Source organism: Lynx rufus, unplaced genomic scaffold, assembly GCF_022079265.1.
Source record: "Lynx rufus isolate CCGP_SWC_20201006 ecotype Redwood Valley unplaced genomic scaffold, mLynRuf1.p SCAF_6, whole genome shotgun sequence".
NCBI classification, from domain to species: domain Eukaryota; kingdom Metazoa; phylum Chordata; class Mammalia; order Carnivora; family Felidae; genus Lynx; species Lynx rufus.
The window spans coordinates 116,871,691-116,889,673 of NW_025814878.1; the positions used below are offsets into that span (position 1 = coordinate 116,871,691).

Here is a 17,983-nt window from a genome sequence, read left to right on the forward strand (position 1 = left end):
GAAGGGAGTCCTAGAATTGGCCCCCCCAAAAAAATTACACCTCTGTTTTTATTAATCTCTAACTGAAATTTGGCACTCCCTCCAAGAATGAATATGAGCAAAACCCTCAGTAGTATCAGTAGGACCTGGGTCTTGTCACTAAGACACCACATCTATTTTCATATCCCACTACCTTTATAGAAATCTCCCAGTGTCAAGTATTTCTTATGCCTATTACTATTTGGAGACATTAAGAGTTACTACACCTGCTGTTAGATCTTGTTATTAAATATATTTAAAATTTTTTTTAATGTTTATTTATTTTTGAGAGAGACAGAGACAGAATGCGAGTGGGTTAGGGGCAGAGAGAGGGAAACAGAACCGGAAGCAGGCTCCAGGCTCTGAGCTGTCAGCACAGAGCCCGACATGGGGCTCGAACTCATGAGCCGTGAGATCATGACCTGAGCCGAAGTCGGATGCTCAACCAACTGAGCCACCCAGGCGCCCCTATTAAATATATTTAAAAGAAATATGTAGGTTACTGTGTTTTTTTAAACAGTTAAATGTTTTTTAAACATTTTAGTAAACTCAATTGATCTCTGTGATATATATGTGATATATACACATTTATGTGTGTGTAGTTTTTTTAATGTTTATTATTGACAGAGAGAGACAGAGCATGAGTGGGGGAGGGGCAGAGAGAGAGACACAGAATCTGAAACAGGCTCCAGGCTTCGAGCTGTCAGCACAGAGCCCGACGCAGGGCTCGAACTCATGGACAGCAAGATCATGACCTAAGCTGAAGTCGGACGCTCAACCAGGCGCCCCATAATGTTTTTCTTTTTAAGTTTATTTATTTATTTTGAGAGAGACAGAGACAGCATGAATAGGGGAGGGGCAGAGAGAGAGAGAGACAGAGAATCCTAAGCAGGCTCTGCACTGTCAGCACAGAGCCTGACCTGGAGCTTGAACTCAGGAAACCGTGAGGTCATGACCTGAGCCAAAACCAAGACTTGGACACTTAACAGAGACTGAGCCACCCAGGGGTCCCTGTGTAATGGGTTTTAAAATAATTCTCAGGAGGAATCAGTAGACCTCTCCACACTGCCAAAGGGTTCCATGGGTTAAGGTTAAGACCCCTGGCCTAATTCACCCCCCTCCAAGCCTCCTGCAGAGCTCCCAATGGAGCTGACAAGGTTCATACATTCACGTAGGACCTGAGGTCCCAGAGGCAAGAACCTGGCTTATAGAGAGACAACAGAACACTGTGTTGGGCAAAATACACAGTAGGAAATGGAATGGGGAGAAAGAGACAAAGGGAGAAGAAAGGAAACGAGTTGGGAGTGGATACAGGAAGCAGATTTTACCAAAACCCCAAGAAACCCACTCACAACTGTGGAAAACTCAACCTTTATTATTACCTGCCTAGTGCAGGATATTAAAATTGCATTGAGCTAGATCCATATATTAGTGTAAAAATCTGTGTCTCTCCCCCCAAAAATGTACAAACCCCAAGTGATTATAGAAAAATCAATATGGCAGCTACAACAGAGATGTCCAACCCCAAGGCCACAGGCCCTTGCTCCCTCTTTTCCCCTAATCCCAGTACTTAATCCACAGAAACATACAGGCTGAGAGAAGTTCTAGCTACAACACAGCAGGTGGGAAGTAGGGATGGCTGGGGGGGGGGGCGGGGAGGGGACAGGAATCACCCCCAGGTCCAGTGTTTCAGAGGATAGAGGAGGGAGAAGCCAAAGCCAAGGACAATTCCAGGAGTAAGAACAAGGCAACACGGGAACATCCTCCCTTTCTTGTCCTCCTCATCCCCAGATTATTAGCCAGTGGGGTCCAGTGTGCGACGGAAAGAGAGGCTGGGGAGGCCACAGCCTTCTCTCCAGGAACCAGTGTTGTCCAGTGGGGCCCAGGTGCTCCAATAGGCCTTATCCAGTGTCTGCCCTATATTTGCCCCCATCCTCCCCTCCCAGGGATGACTAGAAGAGGTCAGAGAGGATCCCATCCACAGGGCCAGCTGGGTGGGTGGCCGAGGCTTCCAGGAGGGGAGCAGGAAGGGGAAATGAGAGTGTGTCCGAGGAAGGGAAGGCATCAGCTCCCTGGCAGGCCCAGCCCACCTATGGTCACATTGCCTCTCTCTCAGAGGTGAAGGGTGGTCGGGAATGGGAATGGAGTGGGGGTGATGTTAAATCCTCTTGTTTATTGCCTCTGGCTTCACCTGAATCCTCCCTGAGGAAGGGGCAGCTGGGTGTGTGATTCACACTGTGTTGAGAGCATCTTCTGCCAGAAACCTATGTAGCTGGGAAAAGGGTGGTCGCTGCTCAGGCTCCCGGCTCCAGCACCGAAGCATCAGCTCATACAGGCCTAGTGGGCAGGCAGGGGGCCGAGACAGGTACACCTGCATTGTGGTGGGGTGGATGAAAGGCAGGGAACAAATGTTCTTTAGTCCCCAAGATGACAGGCTCTGGCCCTCCCAGACCCACAACCCTCTCCTCTGTTCTGACCTGCCGGCCCTGGTCCCGGAAGAACTCCCCTGCGTTCTCGATGACTTGCTCATCAGTGAGCTGCCCAAAGGGCTGGGCCCGGCAGAGCATCAGCACCTCCCACAGGGTCACCCCAAAGGCCCACACATCACTTGCAGTCGTGAACTTCCCCTGGTACATGGATAAAGCAACAAAGGCAGACAAAGGCATCAGGCCACACAAACCCTCCTCCTCTCCCCATAGGGAGCCCCGTGTCCACTTAGCACTTACCCCAGCAGGACTCCCTCTTGGCTGGCCCCCTCTCCCAACAAGTCTGCTCCTCCCTCCTTCTGGCTCTGCCTTCTTTCTCAGGCTCTAGTCCTCTCTTTCGCCTCTTTCCTTTTCTACCCACCCTCCCTCCCCACCCTGCCCCCCCCATTTTCTGGTCCTGATTTTCTCCCAACTCGCACCTTTCTATCTCTAGCCTCCTGTCTCTCCTTACTTCTCTTGCTCTCTGCCACCTTGACTCCAGCTCTTGTACCCACTTTTGGCTCCTGGACCCTTTCCCATCATACCACTCCTCCCCACTTTCTCTGGGCCCTAGAGCCAGAAAGAACCTTACAGAGCACTGGCCCAAACCCTCACTTTATTGAGGAGGAATCTGCAGTCCAGGGAAGGCAAGTGACTGACCAAGACCACAGAGCAGCCTGTGCTCTCCTCCCCTGGCCTCCCCATGCCCTGTCTTCCCCCACCTCCCCTCCCCTGCACCCTGCATGCCTCTCTCAGGCCTCTCACCATGAGGATGCATTCCCAGGCCATCCACCGGATGGGCAGCACTGCCCGGCCCTGTACTCGGTAATAGTCCCCAGCGTAGAGGTTCCGGCTCATGCCAAAGTCAGCGATTTTAATGGTGAAATTTTCCCCAACCAGGCAGTTCCTTGTGGCCAGGTCCCGATGCACAAAGTTGAGGGTGGCCAGATAGCGCATGCCCGAGGCAATCTGAGCTGCCACGTGTAGCAGCATGGGGTAGCTGAGGAAGGGAACCAATAACAGAAGGTCACTGGGGCAGCCCCAGACTGATCCCCATCTCACAGATTCCCAGGAGAGGAAGGGGAGCCCACTCCCTGGGACTGGGTTACATCTATTTCTGGTGCAGAGATGGAATGCCCATGTAGAGGCCAGCGGTAGGTGCCCACTCAACATTTGTTTGGTTCATATGACCCAGGGAACTACACTTTATTGTCTGGACTCAGGCAAGGGTGAGAGAACGGGGGGGATGCCTGACAGAGCCCAAGTCCCTCACCACCTACAAGATAGTAACTTTGGCCTTTTGCTCCTCAGTCCCCAGATGAACATGGCCACATGTTCCTCATCCCAGCTCCCACCCCCCTGAACATCTACCTGCCTCCCTATCCCATGCTCCCCTCTCTCCCTCTGGTTTGGAACGAGGGGAGAGGAGACCGCCTTGGGGAGCTCTCAGGGAAGGGCCAGCCTAAGTAAGTGGGTACCTGATGGTGGGCCCCTGGGCAGCCTCCCCATCCCCGGGGGGCCCCTCAGTCGCCTTGTCCTCTAGCTGGTGGGCACTGAGGAACTGGTTGAGGTCACCATTCTCCATGTAATCAGTAATCATGCAGAGAGGGTCGTCCTGCACACACACGCCCAGGAGCCGGATGATATTTGGATCCTTTAGCCTCGACATGATCTTCACTTCCTTCAGGAAATCATTCCTAGAGAAGCAGGTAGGTGGCAGGGACACTGAGGGGCTGACCTGCACCATCTCTCCTGCTCATGTAGACCAGCACCCTAACCCCAGCAGGCAAGCTAACTCACTAGTGGCACTGAGACCTGGGCTGAGATCAGCCTAAGATGGAAACTTCTTTCCCCAGACACTCCCCCTCTGTTGGTCTCTAGATCACTCCCCACTCTTCATGGCCTCCCTTCCTTATCTCCAGACACCATGCCTGCTCCTCACCTGGCATTCTTGGTGGCATCTGGCCGTAGGATCTTGACAGCTACCAGCAAAGGGTGTCCCTTGCACACATTAATGGGGAAATCAAGACTGACCAGATCTTGAGGATTCTCTACCTCACACAGATGTACCTGGGGAAAGAAGCTCATTTGTTAGATAGTCACACAGTTCACTGAGGTCACAGGGTCAATTGGAATAACACAGTCACAGCTGACAGATTCCAACCAAGAGGGACATATGGGCATGGCATCAGAGTCCCAGATAGTCGAGACACTACTGAGAGTTGGGCAGGGATCTTCCTTACCTCCCCAAATTGGCCCTCGCCAAGCTTCTCCTTGAAGCGGAGCCGAGACCGAGGGAAATCCACTCTGGGGGGCCCATCCCCAGCAGCCCCTGGGGGCAGTGCAGGCACAGCATAGGTGTTGCCCCCAGTGACGCCCTGCAGGGTGACAATGTCAGCCTCGGCATAATGGGGCACGCTGTTCTGGGGAGGTGGGGGAAGAAGCGGGGCACCCGGCTTCTCAGGCTCCATATAGTCCCCACTGCAGGCTGGAAAGTTGAGGGGAAAGAAGACAGGACAAGGCATCAGGAGCAGCCCCTGAGAGCCATGGCTCTCCACCACAGGCTCCCAGAGGCCCCCTGTCTCCCTGTTGGGTGAAAGACTGGGACTACTCTCCATCTTCTTGGTATTCTACCCACCAACCTCAAACCGGAGAAGACGCTGGCATGAGATGAGAGTTAGTTAGCTGTTCCAGAGTTTAAGGCAATAGAAATGGTTGAACAAAGAATGACATAAAGTCTATTCTCTAGGGATCCCAGCACAGCCCAAGAGACCATGAGGTAACTCTTGGCTGGAAGAGGAATTCCTCTACCCACCACTGGAAGAAGGATGGTGCCAGTCATCCAGTCACCCCCTACTTTCCAAACCCTTGTTCCACTCACTGTCAGCCCCTCCTGTTCACAGCTGTTCTACTCACCTCACACCCCCTTGCTTTCAGCCTTGGCTCCTCCCTGCCGTGGTTACCCAAACCCTCCCTAACCCAACACCCCAAGCTCAAAGACAAGCAGAGACAGGGGCACACAGAAAGGAGGAGAGGAGAACAGTTCCTCACAGCCAGCACAACAAGGAAACTACGGACAAAGAAGAGGAAGCAGAGCTGTCCTCTCTTAGCTCTGGGAGGGGGGAACAATGAGAAGGCAACATCAAGAAGAGGAGGAGCAGACAGGAAAGGCAGGGTGTGAGCCTTCACCTCTGGGACTGCAGAGAGAGAACACATGGGGGGAGAGGGCAAGCACCCAGGGTGAGAGGCCCTCCTCCTGGCACCTCTAGAGAGAGGGGAAACAAAGAAGGAGTTACAAGAGAACCTGGGGTCAACATAGCAACCTCCTCTCTGGGTCTGGAGAGCAAAAAAGATGGGGTGGAAGAGGAAAAGGAGGACAGAGCTGAGAACCGTTGAGCTTTCTGCTCCTCTGCTCAAGGGAAAGGCCTTAAGAAGGAGCAAGCACAGCACAGAGCTAAAGGCATAAGAGCTTCCTCCTTGGGAGCTCAGGAGAGCAGAAGAGGCCACAGCAGGGAGAGGAGGGAGTGCAAGATGTGAGGACTTTTCCCTGCCCCAGTAGAGGTATGGGGAACCTGGAGAAGCCCAGGGGCAGAGGGGCTTACCCTGGGTGTTGGTGGGTTTGGCCCAGGCGGGTGTGGGGGGGCCAGGGCCTCGAGGGGGACGGGCGTAAGTGGCCAGAAGGAGGCGGTAGGCTGGATTGGAGAGCAGCAACGCTGTCGGGAAAAGGAAGGGGGGGAGACACGGGGAAGGGATGAGACTCAAGGCTAGACAGACAGGGAGACCTGGAATAGGGCAAGACCAGAGCTGATGGGGATGGATGTACTGAGAGACAGGGACAGGATAAAACAAGGGTCTGGAGGGTGCTGGATAGCTGGATGAATAATGAATGAAGGAATGGATAGATCAGTGGATAGATGCATGGATGACAAACAAATAGTTGAATGGATGGATGGATGGGCAGATAAACAAATGGATATATGAGTAGATGAATGGGTGGGTGATAGATGAATGGATAGATGGATGGATGCATGGAGAGATGAACAAATAGATGGATGAATATGTATGAATAGATGAATAGGTGGATGATGGATGAATGGCTAGATGGTGGATGGATGGACAGATGGATGAATAGGTGAATGGATAGATGAACATGGATTGATAATGGATGAATAGATGGATAGACAGAGGATAGATGGGTGGTTGAATGGATGATGGATGGATGAAAAGATGTGTGAATATTTATTGATAGATGGATGGATGATAGACAAATGGTCAAATGGTGGATAGACAAAAAGATGGACAGATAGATGGATGGATGTATGAATTCAGATAGAAGGATGGATAATGGATGGACAGACGGACAGAATGAATGCAGTGAATCTAGGAGAAAGGAGAGGGGCCAGGAAGACATAATGAGAGGGAACAATAGAGAAGAGAGATGTGTATGGGACACTGAGACAGGATAAGGCCACTAGGGATTATGGGTAATACATAAAAAATTCTTAAGAAAGATTATATGGTAGGGACATGGAGTGACACAGAGTGTGGTAACCAGGGGCACAGAAATAAGAAAATGAGTTGAATCTGGAGAAGACAGGAAAAGGGAATGGGAACAGAGAGGAAAAGGGATACCATAAGAAAACAGGCAGAGGATGGTGGTGGGACTAGAACAAAGCAGGTCTTACCAGAGCCGTTGGGAACACTGGGAGCAGAGTGGGGCGGATTCCCACGAGGCCGGGGCTCCTGGTAAGGGGGTGGTTCAAGAGGGCCTGGGCGGTTGTTGATGAGGATGGTGTCCCCAGGGACAGACAGATGAACTGTCAGCTCCTCTTCTAATACCCGGCGCTCAGCCTTGTCATAGGAATGGGAAGGTTAACTGTGGCTACTGTTTAGTGCATGATTCCAGCTCATTAAATGCCATGCCCACCTTCTCCCCTTCAGTCCTCACGACAGTCCCACAGTTGTATCTACTATTAACTCTATTTCACAGGTAAAGAAACAGAGGTTCAAGAGCATACGAGTGAGTCCCCTGATGTACCATTCTGGGATTCCAACCCAAATCTGACCAGATAATTATGGAATCATTCAACCTTCATGCATATCACCACCACTGATTCTTGCCAGGAAGACATGGGCTCAGAGTGTGCCAGGCTTCTTCCTCTAGCTCCTCCCTGCCTCTCTAGCTCCACTCTCCACCTTTCCCATCCAGCTTCTACCCCAGAAGGTGGACCAGTGTGGACTGTATCAACAGGCTTGGTTTCGGTTGGAACCGAATTCCAAGAGGAATTTGTTGGGCAGGTGAGAAGTGAGGTCAGGGTGATTATGCTCCCAGCCTCTCCCTGAGAGGTGTACTTAGGCTAGCTGTGTCCCTGAAGCAAAGTCCACTGCCCCTCTCAAGGAGCCCTTTCCCCAGACTCACTCCTCCAGTTTCCAGCAACTGCCCTCCTCTCATCTTCCAGGCCTATGGGTGGTAACAGATGCGTGGAAATTGCACTACTCCTTCTAATTTTCATACATCTGCCCACTCCTCTATAACCTATCTCTTTACTAAGTCCACCTCTAATTATTCTAATTAGACAATGTTCTGTGGTCCCTGCAGGACCCAAACTAATCAGGATTCCCCACACACATTGGCCTCAGCCTGGCCTCACTCTCCACACCCACACCCTGTCTGTCCTCTCCAGGCTATACCCCCCAACTCCTCCTACCCACACCCACCCCCCCTGTAGCTCGGGCCCTGCCCTCGCTCTGCCCACCTTGCTGAGGAGTCTGCGCCAGTGCAGCCGCCACAGCATGAGGGCAATGATGAGCAGCAGCAGCAAGATGATGGCCACCAAACAGCCAATGAGGATGGCAGTTGGGCTCCCCTCAGCCTTGGCCACAGGTTGCTGGCCCCTGGGCTCCAGCTCTGGCAGAGACAGAGAATCAGAAACACTGGAGAGTCAGAACCACTTCCTACCCAAGTTGGGGGCGGGGCATGGAGGGATAGTAGCCCAGAATACACTTGTCCAGGAGGACGCCCCAGGGCTGCTCACCCAAGCTGCTGAAGTTCGTGGGAGGTGGGCCAGGTGGCCACCAGGGAGCTGGTGGGAAGGTGCCCCCCAAAGTTGGAGAGGAGTCATTCACAACATCTGCAAAGAAGGAAGAGAAGAAAGGAAGGAGTCAGATAGGGAAGACGGACCAAAGAAAAGCTACTTGCATGAGACCTAGGGAATTCTACTTCCAGGAGCAGGGCTGACACTGGGTATATGTACCAACCAATCAGAATGGGAGGGGCCTGGCTGTTGTGGATGTCAACTTTTTAGGTGCTGGATTATGGGGAGAGGCAGGACTCCCAGAGAGAGGCCCAAGTGGGGAGCTGGGTATAAGGAAGCCTGGAGAAGAGGTTATTTCTTAACCAGCACAGAGTACTTCAGTATTTTTACAGCCAACACTGTCCTACTTGCTCAATATCAGTCATGAATGAAGGGCTCATAAAGTAAAAGACAGAGATGGGAGGAAGGGGTAGGGAGGTGTTCAAATTATTTGGAGCATCCCTGCTTGCAAAGTCTCACGAGTGCTACATAAACATGGTGCCAGGAGTGGATACTTTGGTGCCAGGAGTGGGTACTGCGGGTTGGCGATCCCAGAGGTTGAGGATTGGGCATAGACCAGAGGCTTACCGGAGATGAAGGAGATTTCGCTGAAGAGTAACCAAGGCCCAGCAAAGAGGAAGCGGCACTGCAGAAAGCGGCCCACGCGGCCGCCCAGGGGCACTGACACAGCCCGGGCTCTGGGGTCCCCCAGGCTGCCCCCCAGGGCGTGGCGCACAGGCTCCCCCTCCCAGGCCATGGCAGGGCCCCGCTTGAAGCGACATTCCACCCCACCAGGCAGGCGGGCTCCCAGGGTGTGCATGTTGTTACAGTGGACCTGGGGGGAAGGGAGGAGGGACAGAGGGTCAAAGCCAGGAGAGCCTGGGCAAGCACCCCAGGGGCAACCACCCTGGTCTCATAACCTTGCCTAAGAGCCACATGCACTTACCTGCATGGCCTGGAAAGCCCTCAGTCGGTCAAACTCAAACTCCATCTCCACATAGCCACCTGGGAAGCTGTGGTTGCTCCATCCCACATAATCGTAGCCTGGCCAGACCCGCAGCTCCTGGCTCTTCCTAAAGTCATCCAGCCCCACCACACCATCTGCCAGCTGACCCAGACCTCCATACAGCAACCTGGAGAGCAGGGGAGCCAAGGAAGAGGAGGGTGGGAGAGAAGAGAGTGCCACCCATTTAAGTGCTCTGCAACCCCAACCCCAGCCAGTCTGGACCAGCCCCTACCTCCTGCCCCAACTTCCTTCCTGTGGTTCTCTCTTTCCCACCCCCAGGATTGTCAAGGTACTTTGCAGCTATAAGCTGCAGGAAGGCACCATCTCTCGGAGGCACCATTCAACCTACGTTGTGTGAATTTACTGTGACAGTTTCCAACAGATGTGTATTAGCAAAGGGTTGCCTTTTTCTAATTCCCACAAAGTGTCACATGAGCTAGTAGTTGCCTTGCTACCCTCAATCCTGATCCTGTGTCCCCAAGGCCCCACCTAACCCTTTCCCAATTCTTCCATCTCACTGCCCAGACTCCTTAACACATCCACTGCATCCTCCCTCCAGCGCATAGGCTCATGCCCCGCAGGGCCTGCCTCATTTACCCGCCAACAGCGTGTGTGGTATGTCCATCGTAGGTGGAGTCATTGAGGTGCACTGCCTCAGATAAGTACATCGTCTGCCCCACAGGGGCTGTGTAAGACAGGAGTCCATCTGGGGCAGGGTAGGAGAAGAGGGGTTAGAGGCAGGAAGCCTCCCGCCACCTCCCCTGCGTCATTCCCCTTCTTGTGTCCTTCCACAGGCCCACCAGCATGGAGGAGGCAATGTTGGCTAGGCCCTTCCTTACTCAGAGTGACAGCTTCCCAACAAGAGAAAGAGGATCCTGGATGCCCTTCTCCCCAGGCCTCACTCCCCAGGCCCCAGGCCAGGAAACGAATTCTTGGGGGTCTGAATGACTCACCCTTCCAGAGGCAGCCATAGAGCTCCACCCGCAGACAGACACTCATGACCCGGTCAGCCCGGGGGTAGAAGCGAACCAGTCGGGCCACCATGGGGGGTCCAAGGTCCTTCAGTACCACTCCCCCAGGGTCCTCATTACCTAAAATCACCTGTTGCCCAGGAAACAGCGTGCATGAGTGGGAAAGGCTACAGGTTGGATCTAACTTCCCAGTCACCAGCTGTTCCCTGGCCCAGCACACAGTGGCCAGAGAGATTCGTGAAGGGTGGTGTTAAGCATACAGGGATATGGGGTACAGCCAGGCATGTGTAAAACAAGGGGCCACAGCAAAGATCTCTGACACATCTCTCAGCCTGACAGTCTGTCCTCTACCACCAGTGTCAGCCTCGACTCTTTTGTCTGTCTCCATTTGTCTCTAAGCCACCCATCCCGCTGTGCACAGATTCTATCCAGTCCCTCACAGCTCTGCACCCCTGCTTTGGCTCCCCACACCTTTACCCCATTCTCTCTGTTCACTCAGCAGGCACTGGTTGAGTGCCTACTCTGTGCCAGCTATGTAAGTTCTCAGTGGTAAACACTCAGTGGTAAACATCTGTCCCTCCCCTCTCCCCTTGCAGTACTGAGATTCCAGTAGGAAAAACAGCTGTGAAGAACAAGAGGCAGGGTGTGGAGCTGGAGTAGGGGGAGGTGGGCTCTCTGAGGAGGTGATATTTAGAGGAGAACTGAGTGGAAGGAGAAGCTGAGGATCTGGGGGAGAAGCTTTCCAGGCACAGAGAACAGCATGCAAAAATGTCCTGAGGCTGTGGGACAAACCCTTGCTTGTTCCAGGAAGAGCAAGAAAACCAGTGGGCCCAGGTGGAACAAGAATAGGAAAGAGAAGTAAGGGATACAGGCAAGAGCCAGGGCAAGCTAAGCTTCTGCACCCAGGACGGAGCTCAGCTTTTGTTCTGGCAGAGCGGAAAGCCAGTGGAGGGCTATAAGTCAAGTGCGCCTCATCTGATTTGCATTTTCTCAGGTAGAGTGTCTGTAGCCACTAGGTGGAGATATGATTTCAGGTGGAAACAGAGAGGAGCCAGGAAAACAGTTCGGAGACCAGTGTGTTCATCTAAGCTGGGGATGGTGTGAGCAGGGCCTAGGGTGGTAGAGGTAGAGGCGGTGACAAGTGGTTGGATTTAGGAAATATCATGGAGGTAGAACAGACTGGCCTTGCTGGTGCTTTGGAATTAGCAGATGAGAGACCAGAGAAATGAGCGGTATCTTAGCTTATGGCCTGAGCTAGGAGAGGAGCAGTTGTGGGGTGGGAATGGGATTCAAGTTCAATTAGGGAAATTTATGGTAGGTTTGAGAACCCATTAGACATCCAGGTGGAAAGGCCTAGAAGGTGGTCAGGTTTGCAACACTAGATGCAGCTCAAGGGAAAGTCTTGGGCTAGAGAGGGTATAAATTGGGAGAGTCGTCAGTGGACAGGTGGCATTTAAAGTGGGGAAGAGAGGAGAACCAGCCTTTCCTGGGAGCTGCCCCTGCCAGCCTTACCTCCTGACCCCAGCGATCCCTCCAGTCCATCCAGCGGTGGCCATCTCGGGAGTAACGTAGCCGGTAGCTGGGGGAGAACTCTTTGCCCAGGCCTCCAGCATGCCGCCCCTGGGTGCCCACCAAAGCTACCAGGTGCAGCCTCCGCAGATCCACCTGCAGGTACTCCTCTTCCTTTGGAAAGACAGGCCCTGCAGGACACCATGCCCCATCCCCGTCGCTGCTCTCCAGCCTGGGACGGGGCAAGAGATCACAAGGAACATCTGGTCTGTCTCTGTCTCTCGTATTTATAGCTCCCCCAGCATTGGGGGTGGGGAAGTTCATTGGCATTTGCCCTCCCAGAAGCCTCTTGGCACGGGCAGAGGAGTTGGAAGGGCAAGTAGAGGCCCCAGAAAGTTCCTCCAGAGCAGTCCCAGAGGTTCCAGGTACCTGCTGTGGCGAGCAGCAGTAGAGTCTGACCAGGAGCTGGAGGCAGAGATGTCCCCATCTGGAATGGTCCTGTCCTGCATGCCCAGGGCATAGCGGCACTTGGCTGGGTGAACACAAGCACACGGAGGGTCAAGGTCCCTGAACTCTGTCTCCCAAAGCCCCATCCTCAGGGACCCAGGAGCCAGTCTCCTTACCAGGATCAAAATGTCCTTTCATGTCAGCATCTCCAGTTGCCACTAAGAGCAGCGACAGCAGCAGTAGAGATGAGAGGGCCCCTGGCCCCATAGCTCCTGACTCCTCAGGCCTAAGGGGGTGGAGGCAGCATCTCTGCAGGGGACAAAACAAGTGGTAAGTAGTAGGGTAAGTTAAAGGGCAATCAAGGAGACTGAGTCACAACAGACAGAGTCACAACAGCCAACAACAGACAGAATGGGCTGCTTTGGGAATAATAGGAGGAAAGTGACAAAGCAGTCATTGTTTAAGAGCATCAGCTATATTTTTAGAATGCTTCCCATGTGCCAAACACTGGCCTAAACTCTGGTCTCCTCTCCACCTAGGAGCTCAGAATTCTAAGAGAAGTGGGGGACCCCAGTGCCTTCCAATCTCACTGTCTTCTGTAGCCGCACTAAGCCCAGTGTAATCCCTGGACCAGCATCTTAGGAGACAGGCAGAATCTCACCCCTACCCTAGATCTGCTGAATCAGAATCTGCATTTTGGAGAAAGGGGAACCCTCTTACATTGTTGGTAGGAAGGCAAACTGGCAGAATTTAGGAAACAAAATAGATGAACATATGGGAAGTGGAAAAAAGAGGGAGGGAAGCAAACCAAAAGAGACTTTAATGATAGAAAACAAACTGAGGGTTGATGGAGGGAGATGGGGGTGGGGGAGGGATGGGCAGGATGGGTGATGGACATTAAGGGAGGGCACTTGTAATGATGAACACCGGGTGCTATATGTAAGTGATGAATCACTAAATTTTACTCGTGAAACCAAAATTACACTATGTGTTAACTATAACTAGAATTTAAATAAGAAATTGGAGGAAAGAAAAAGAATCTTCATTTTAATATAATCCCCAGGTGATCTGTGCCCATCAAAGTTTGAGAATCCCTGCTCTTCTTCACCAGGGCCCAGGTGGCAAGCGTGGCCTAAAACCATTCCAATTGGCATCTCCTTGTGAATCCAGGTATGTACCCTCCCCAGCCCCAGCGGCAGGAAAAACTGTTCTGACCTCTCCTCTTCCTGGAGGACTGCACTGAGTTCTCCAGGTCCTGGAATCCCGAGACCCCTAGTGCCATATCTGCCATCAGTTCCAAAGCATCCCATTCCAGCTCTCCCTGCTCTGTCTTCCCTTCCTAAGACCCAGACATCCTGTCCCCCAAGGTCGCACTTGCTGAAGGTGGCTGCTTCTGAAGGAAAAGCCCAGAGCTAGGAAAGGCCTGCGTTGCCTTGGAGATGAGGGCGGGTCTAAAGACAGGGAGGCCAGGTCACCCCAGGAGGTAGGAAGAGTGGGGGGACACTCCTCCATCCCTTTGTCCTCCTCCAGCTGCTCCCATAATGCTCTAGGGCAGGAATGTAAGAGGCAGCTGAGACCCCACAGCTCTGAAGCAGCAGCTGAGGGGGCTGACTGAGTTGCGGGGGGCACCCAGGCATCAAAGAAGAGCTAGAGCCAGAGGCATCACACCTGGTCCCTTGGAGGTCCAGGAGCCACGTGCAGGGGAGCAGGCTACAAGGTCCCAGGCGGCTGGCCTGGAATTCCTGGGTGCCGCTCTCCACCCCCACCTCTCTCGGGAACAGCGGGCCCCTTGTTCCCGTGGGTAACCTTCATGCCTATCCCAGATGAGTCATCAGAGCCAGACGGAGCTAGAGGAGCCCCGGGCAAAGATACAAAGACAGGCAGAGGATAGGAGGCAGGGGGAGACGGGGCGAGAAACACAAAGCAAGAGGTAAATAGAGCGGGCTCAGAAGCACAGGGCACAGAGCCAAGCAGAGAAACACACAGATGTCTGAGGCAATCCAACCCCTCCAACACTCCAATCACCTCATTTCTCTCCACTGGGTCAGCCTCATGAAGAACAGGCCCAGAAGACTTACCCCTAACCTCACCCCACCCCACCCCATTTCAACCAATTACAAAGCAGAGACCTGGACATTGCTGCAGGTCCTTCCCTCTCTTCTCTCACCCCCACCCTCCACCACAGACAACACCCACACAGCTCTGTACACCCACCCCCTCCCAAACACACAGACCTCAGACATGCCAGCTTACAGAGCTTACTGACAGAGCCCCGTAAACACTGGGGCTAGATGTAGCATCCACACCCACACCCACATCCACACCCACACCCCCCTCTGTAACAGACAACTCTCCACACACTTTCGGAGACACTCACATGTGACATCCACATAAATCTGTTACACACATGGACTCCCAGCGGGGGCAAATGCAGATGCTCACACACACATCAACTCCATCCACACATTGGCCTTCTTTAAAGTCCAATCCCATCACTTAGTTAATAGCCATCTTCAGGGCGCCTGGGTTGACTCAGTCAGTTACGCATCCAACTCTTGATTTTGACTCAGGTCATGATCTCACAGCTCATGAGTTCAAGTCCTGCATGGGGCTCTGTGCTGACAGTGCAGAGCCTGCCTGGGATTCTCTCTCCCTCTGCCCCTCTCCTGCTCTCTCTCGCTCTCAAAATAAACTATCAAAAATGTTTGTAAAAAAACAAACAAACAAACAAAACATAGCCATCCTGAGACACCTGTGAGCATAATATGACAGACACCACACGAGCCTACCATCAGAGGACAGTGTGAGACACACACACTCAAGGTCTCAGGCACAGCATCCCAAGAGCACTGGGGCCCACCCCTTAATACACACCATGACCAAGCCAGAGGGAAGTCAAGGCGGTGGGGAACAGAAGGAAATGGGAATAAGGAGGCACTGCTCCATTTTCCCATACTCTCAGCTTTCACCTGGGTCCACTGTAGCACTCAACTCCGGATGCACTTAAGTGCCTGCGGCAAGAGGCAGTCTCAGCACCAGACACTGACTGGGGATAGCGGTGGTGGTGCTGGAAAGGAAGGTCCAGCCAGCAGGGGACCTGTGCGATGAAGGCTGGGTGAAGTCTGACCCGGAGGGGGTGTGAAGGGGTGCGGAAGGGAGTGGGGGATGGGACACTGAGGATGGTGCTCACCGGGCAGTGACACATTCTCACGACAGAACCAAATGACCATCCAGAGGCTGTCACTGGCAGGTTAGGGTGTCAAGGCCTCTGCTGGGCCGGGGGCAGGCTGCCCAACTGGGAGCTGAGTGGAGGCGTAGCAGTTAGCAGATGCCCACAGGGACTGGCCTGGTGGGAGGGCAGGCCCACTTCTCCAGAGGGCCGAGGAGATGATTCAGTGAGACCACACACAAGCACCTGTCTTCCTGTGGGTCAGTTCCTTCACACTGGGTAAAAGAGGTCCTTCCTCAAGGCTGGAACACACTTTCGCGGAGATCAGGGGGTTCCCCCCATATTCAGACAGTAAGCCAGAGAGCTGGGGGGGGAGGGGGGCAGCAGGGTCACGCCTGGCGGGGCTGGACAACCAAGAACAGCGCCGCCAGGCCCTCACCCGGCCGCCGCGCCTCCCCCGGAGCCCCAGGCCTCTGCCTCCGCCCCTCCGTCCCGCAAGGGTCCTCCGGCCGCGCCCCCTACCTCTCATCGCTCTTCCCGGAAGACCCCTGCGTGCGACCCCGGAGCGGGGCCTCCTCGGCTGCTGGGCGAGGGGCGGGGGAGGCGCAGGGAGCCAGGAGCCGGGAGCGGGGAGGCGCCGGCGAGGCTCGGGTGTCGGGAGGCGGCTCCCGCGCGCAGCTGTCGGGGGCCTGTTCCGGGGAGAGGAGCCAGGGCTGGGGCGGCTTGGGCCCAGGCGCCGCCTCCCCCTAGCCCGGCTCCCCCTCCCGCCCGCCCGGGTCGCCGCCCTTCCCCCTCCAAGGACCGTGTTGTACCCGCCGCTCCCACGCCCGGCACCGCCCTCCCGGCCGCGCGCTCCCCTAGGCTGCCACGCCCACCCCGCATTCCCCTGTGCGCCCCGGCCTCCCCCAGGTAACCACCCAGCTGTCCCCTCAACGCGGCGTGCCCAGCCCCCTCCGCCTACCCGCGCGGCCCAACCCCCGCGGTCCCCACTAAAGGGAACAGTCGAAGCTGAGGCCCTGCTTGGGGCCTCCCACAAATCCAGGCCTCAGAAGGGGATGGTCCCCTCCCTACTCCCCCTTTCTGGGCTCAGTTCCTGGAGAGGGAGGTGAAGGGGGCAGCCCCAGGGCACAGGGAAGGAGCAGGTTCCCACAGGCCGGGTGCCCAACCCAGCAGCAGGAGTTTGGATGGAGGAAGGGGGCAGGCTCACCTGTCCAACCAGGCCCCCAAGACCCACATTTTTCACACCACCAACTTTTGCTTCTCTCTGGCACTCTCCTGCCTCCTGTCCTGTACACCCCAACCCAGATTTTCCCAGAGCCTGATGGCCCCCCACTTTCTCCTCGCCCCATTCTCTACTTCCACCCACCCCCCTCCCTCAGTCCTCTCAAGGACCCTGGGGCCCAGACTCCCAGACACCGGTGCTTTTGGGCTTCCTGCTCAAGACCCGGGAATCCTCAGGGCAAGCCTTCCTCAGGCCCAGTCAGCTCTGGCCCTGGCGGGGTTGAGGCTCTGACCACTGGCAGGGATAGGCCTGTACAAGGCGAGGGGCTTGAGGGGGATAGAGGCAAAGAGAAAATCGGACACAGCCCAGAAGGACCAGGACCAGGACCAGGAGTCCCAGGGAAGATGGATGCAAGGAGGCGGGGTGAGGTGGGCAGGACAGAGGAGCTCTGGTGAGAGGCCTCAGGACACCGCTTCTCCACACCTGCCAGCCACCTATCAATGTCACCGGCTCAGAAAGATCTCTAAGTCCATTGCAGATCTCGGCCTCACTGCACCTCACAGCAGATATCAGCTCGCACCCTACGTGCAGTCCCAGACAACAGTCCCAAGAAAGAAACACGAAGTCCTAACCAGATAAGTACACAAAAGTACTACCAGGAAGAAGTTGGCCCTCGGAGAGGCTAAGGCACATATGGGCAAGAGCTCCAAACCCCCAGAACACACTAATCCAAGGACGCCCGACTGCTAAGATACTAATAGACAGCCCCATGGTCACTCGGAGAATTGCCTCTTCCCACCGTCCCGTCCGACCAAATCCCCAGGGGTCCCCAAGAGCACGTACCCCTCTGGAGACAGCCGCCGGGGTGTCTGGGCCCCGGGGAGGCTGGGCTGGGGGTGGAGCCGGGCCGGGGGCGGGGCCTAGGTTTCCCCAGTAACCTCACCTGGGCCGACTGTCGGCTCCTCCTTCCAGGGACAGTGCTCGGAGGAAGCCCCGGGCTGGCAAGCGGGGCTGGGCCGCAGCCAGACGCCTCAGGGAAGGAGGAGCGGCAGCCCCTCACACCCCGCTGGGACATTCCACACCCCAGACCCACACTCCCGGC

General features: G+C 54.7%; 1 protein-coding gene across 2 annotated transcripts; it reads right to left on the reverse strand.

Annotated features, from left to right (window-relative positions):
* Positions 1 to 1,373: 1,373 nt before the first annotated feature.
* DDR1 (discoidin domain receptor tyrosine kinase 1) lies at positions 1,374 to 16,355 on the reverse strand. 2 transcript variants are annotated; one of them, XM_047102849.1, is made up of 19 exons: positions 16,182 to 16,355; positions 15,681 to 16,023; positions 12,667 to 12,799; positions 12,473 to 12,575; positions 12,047 to 12,275; positions 10,517 to 10,664; positions 10,161 to 10,269; positions 9,504 to 9,690; positions 9,146 to 9,392; positions 8,519 to 8,614; positions 8,240 to 8,391; positions 7,169 to 7,334; positions 6,086 to 6,196; positions 4,727 to 4,971; positions 4,426 to 4,553; positions 3,962 to 4,180; positions 3,249 to 3,483; positions 2,496 to 2,645; positions 1,374 to 2,389 (listed from the first exon to the last, which is right to left on the reverse strand). In XM_047102849.1, the coding sequence occupies exons 2-19, from the start codon at positions 15,693 to 15,695 to the stop codon at positions 2,249 to 2,251; spliced, it is 2,814 nt and encodes a 937-aa protein (XP_046958805.1). In that variant the 5' UTR covers positions 15,696 to 16,023; positions 16,182 to 16,355; the 3' UTR covers positions 1,374 to 2,248. The 2 variants fall into 2 exon arrangements, with proteins under 2 accessions (XP_046958805.1, XP_046958806.1); XM_047102850.1 differs by lacking the exon at positions 15,681 to 16,023.
* Positions 16,356 to 17,983: the final 1,628 nt, after the last annotated feature.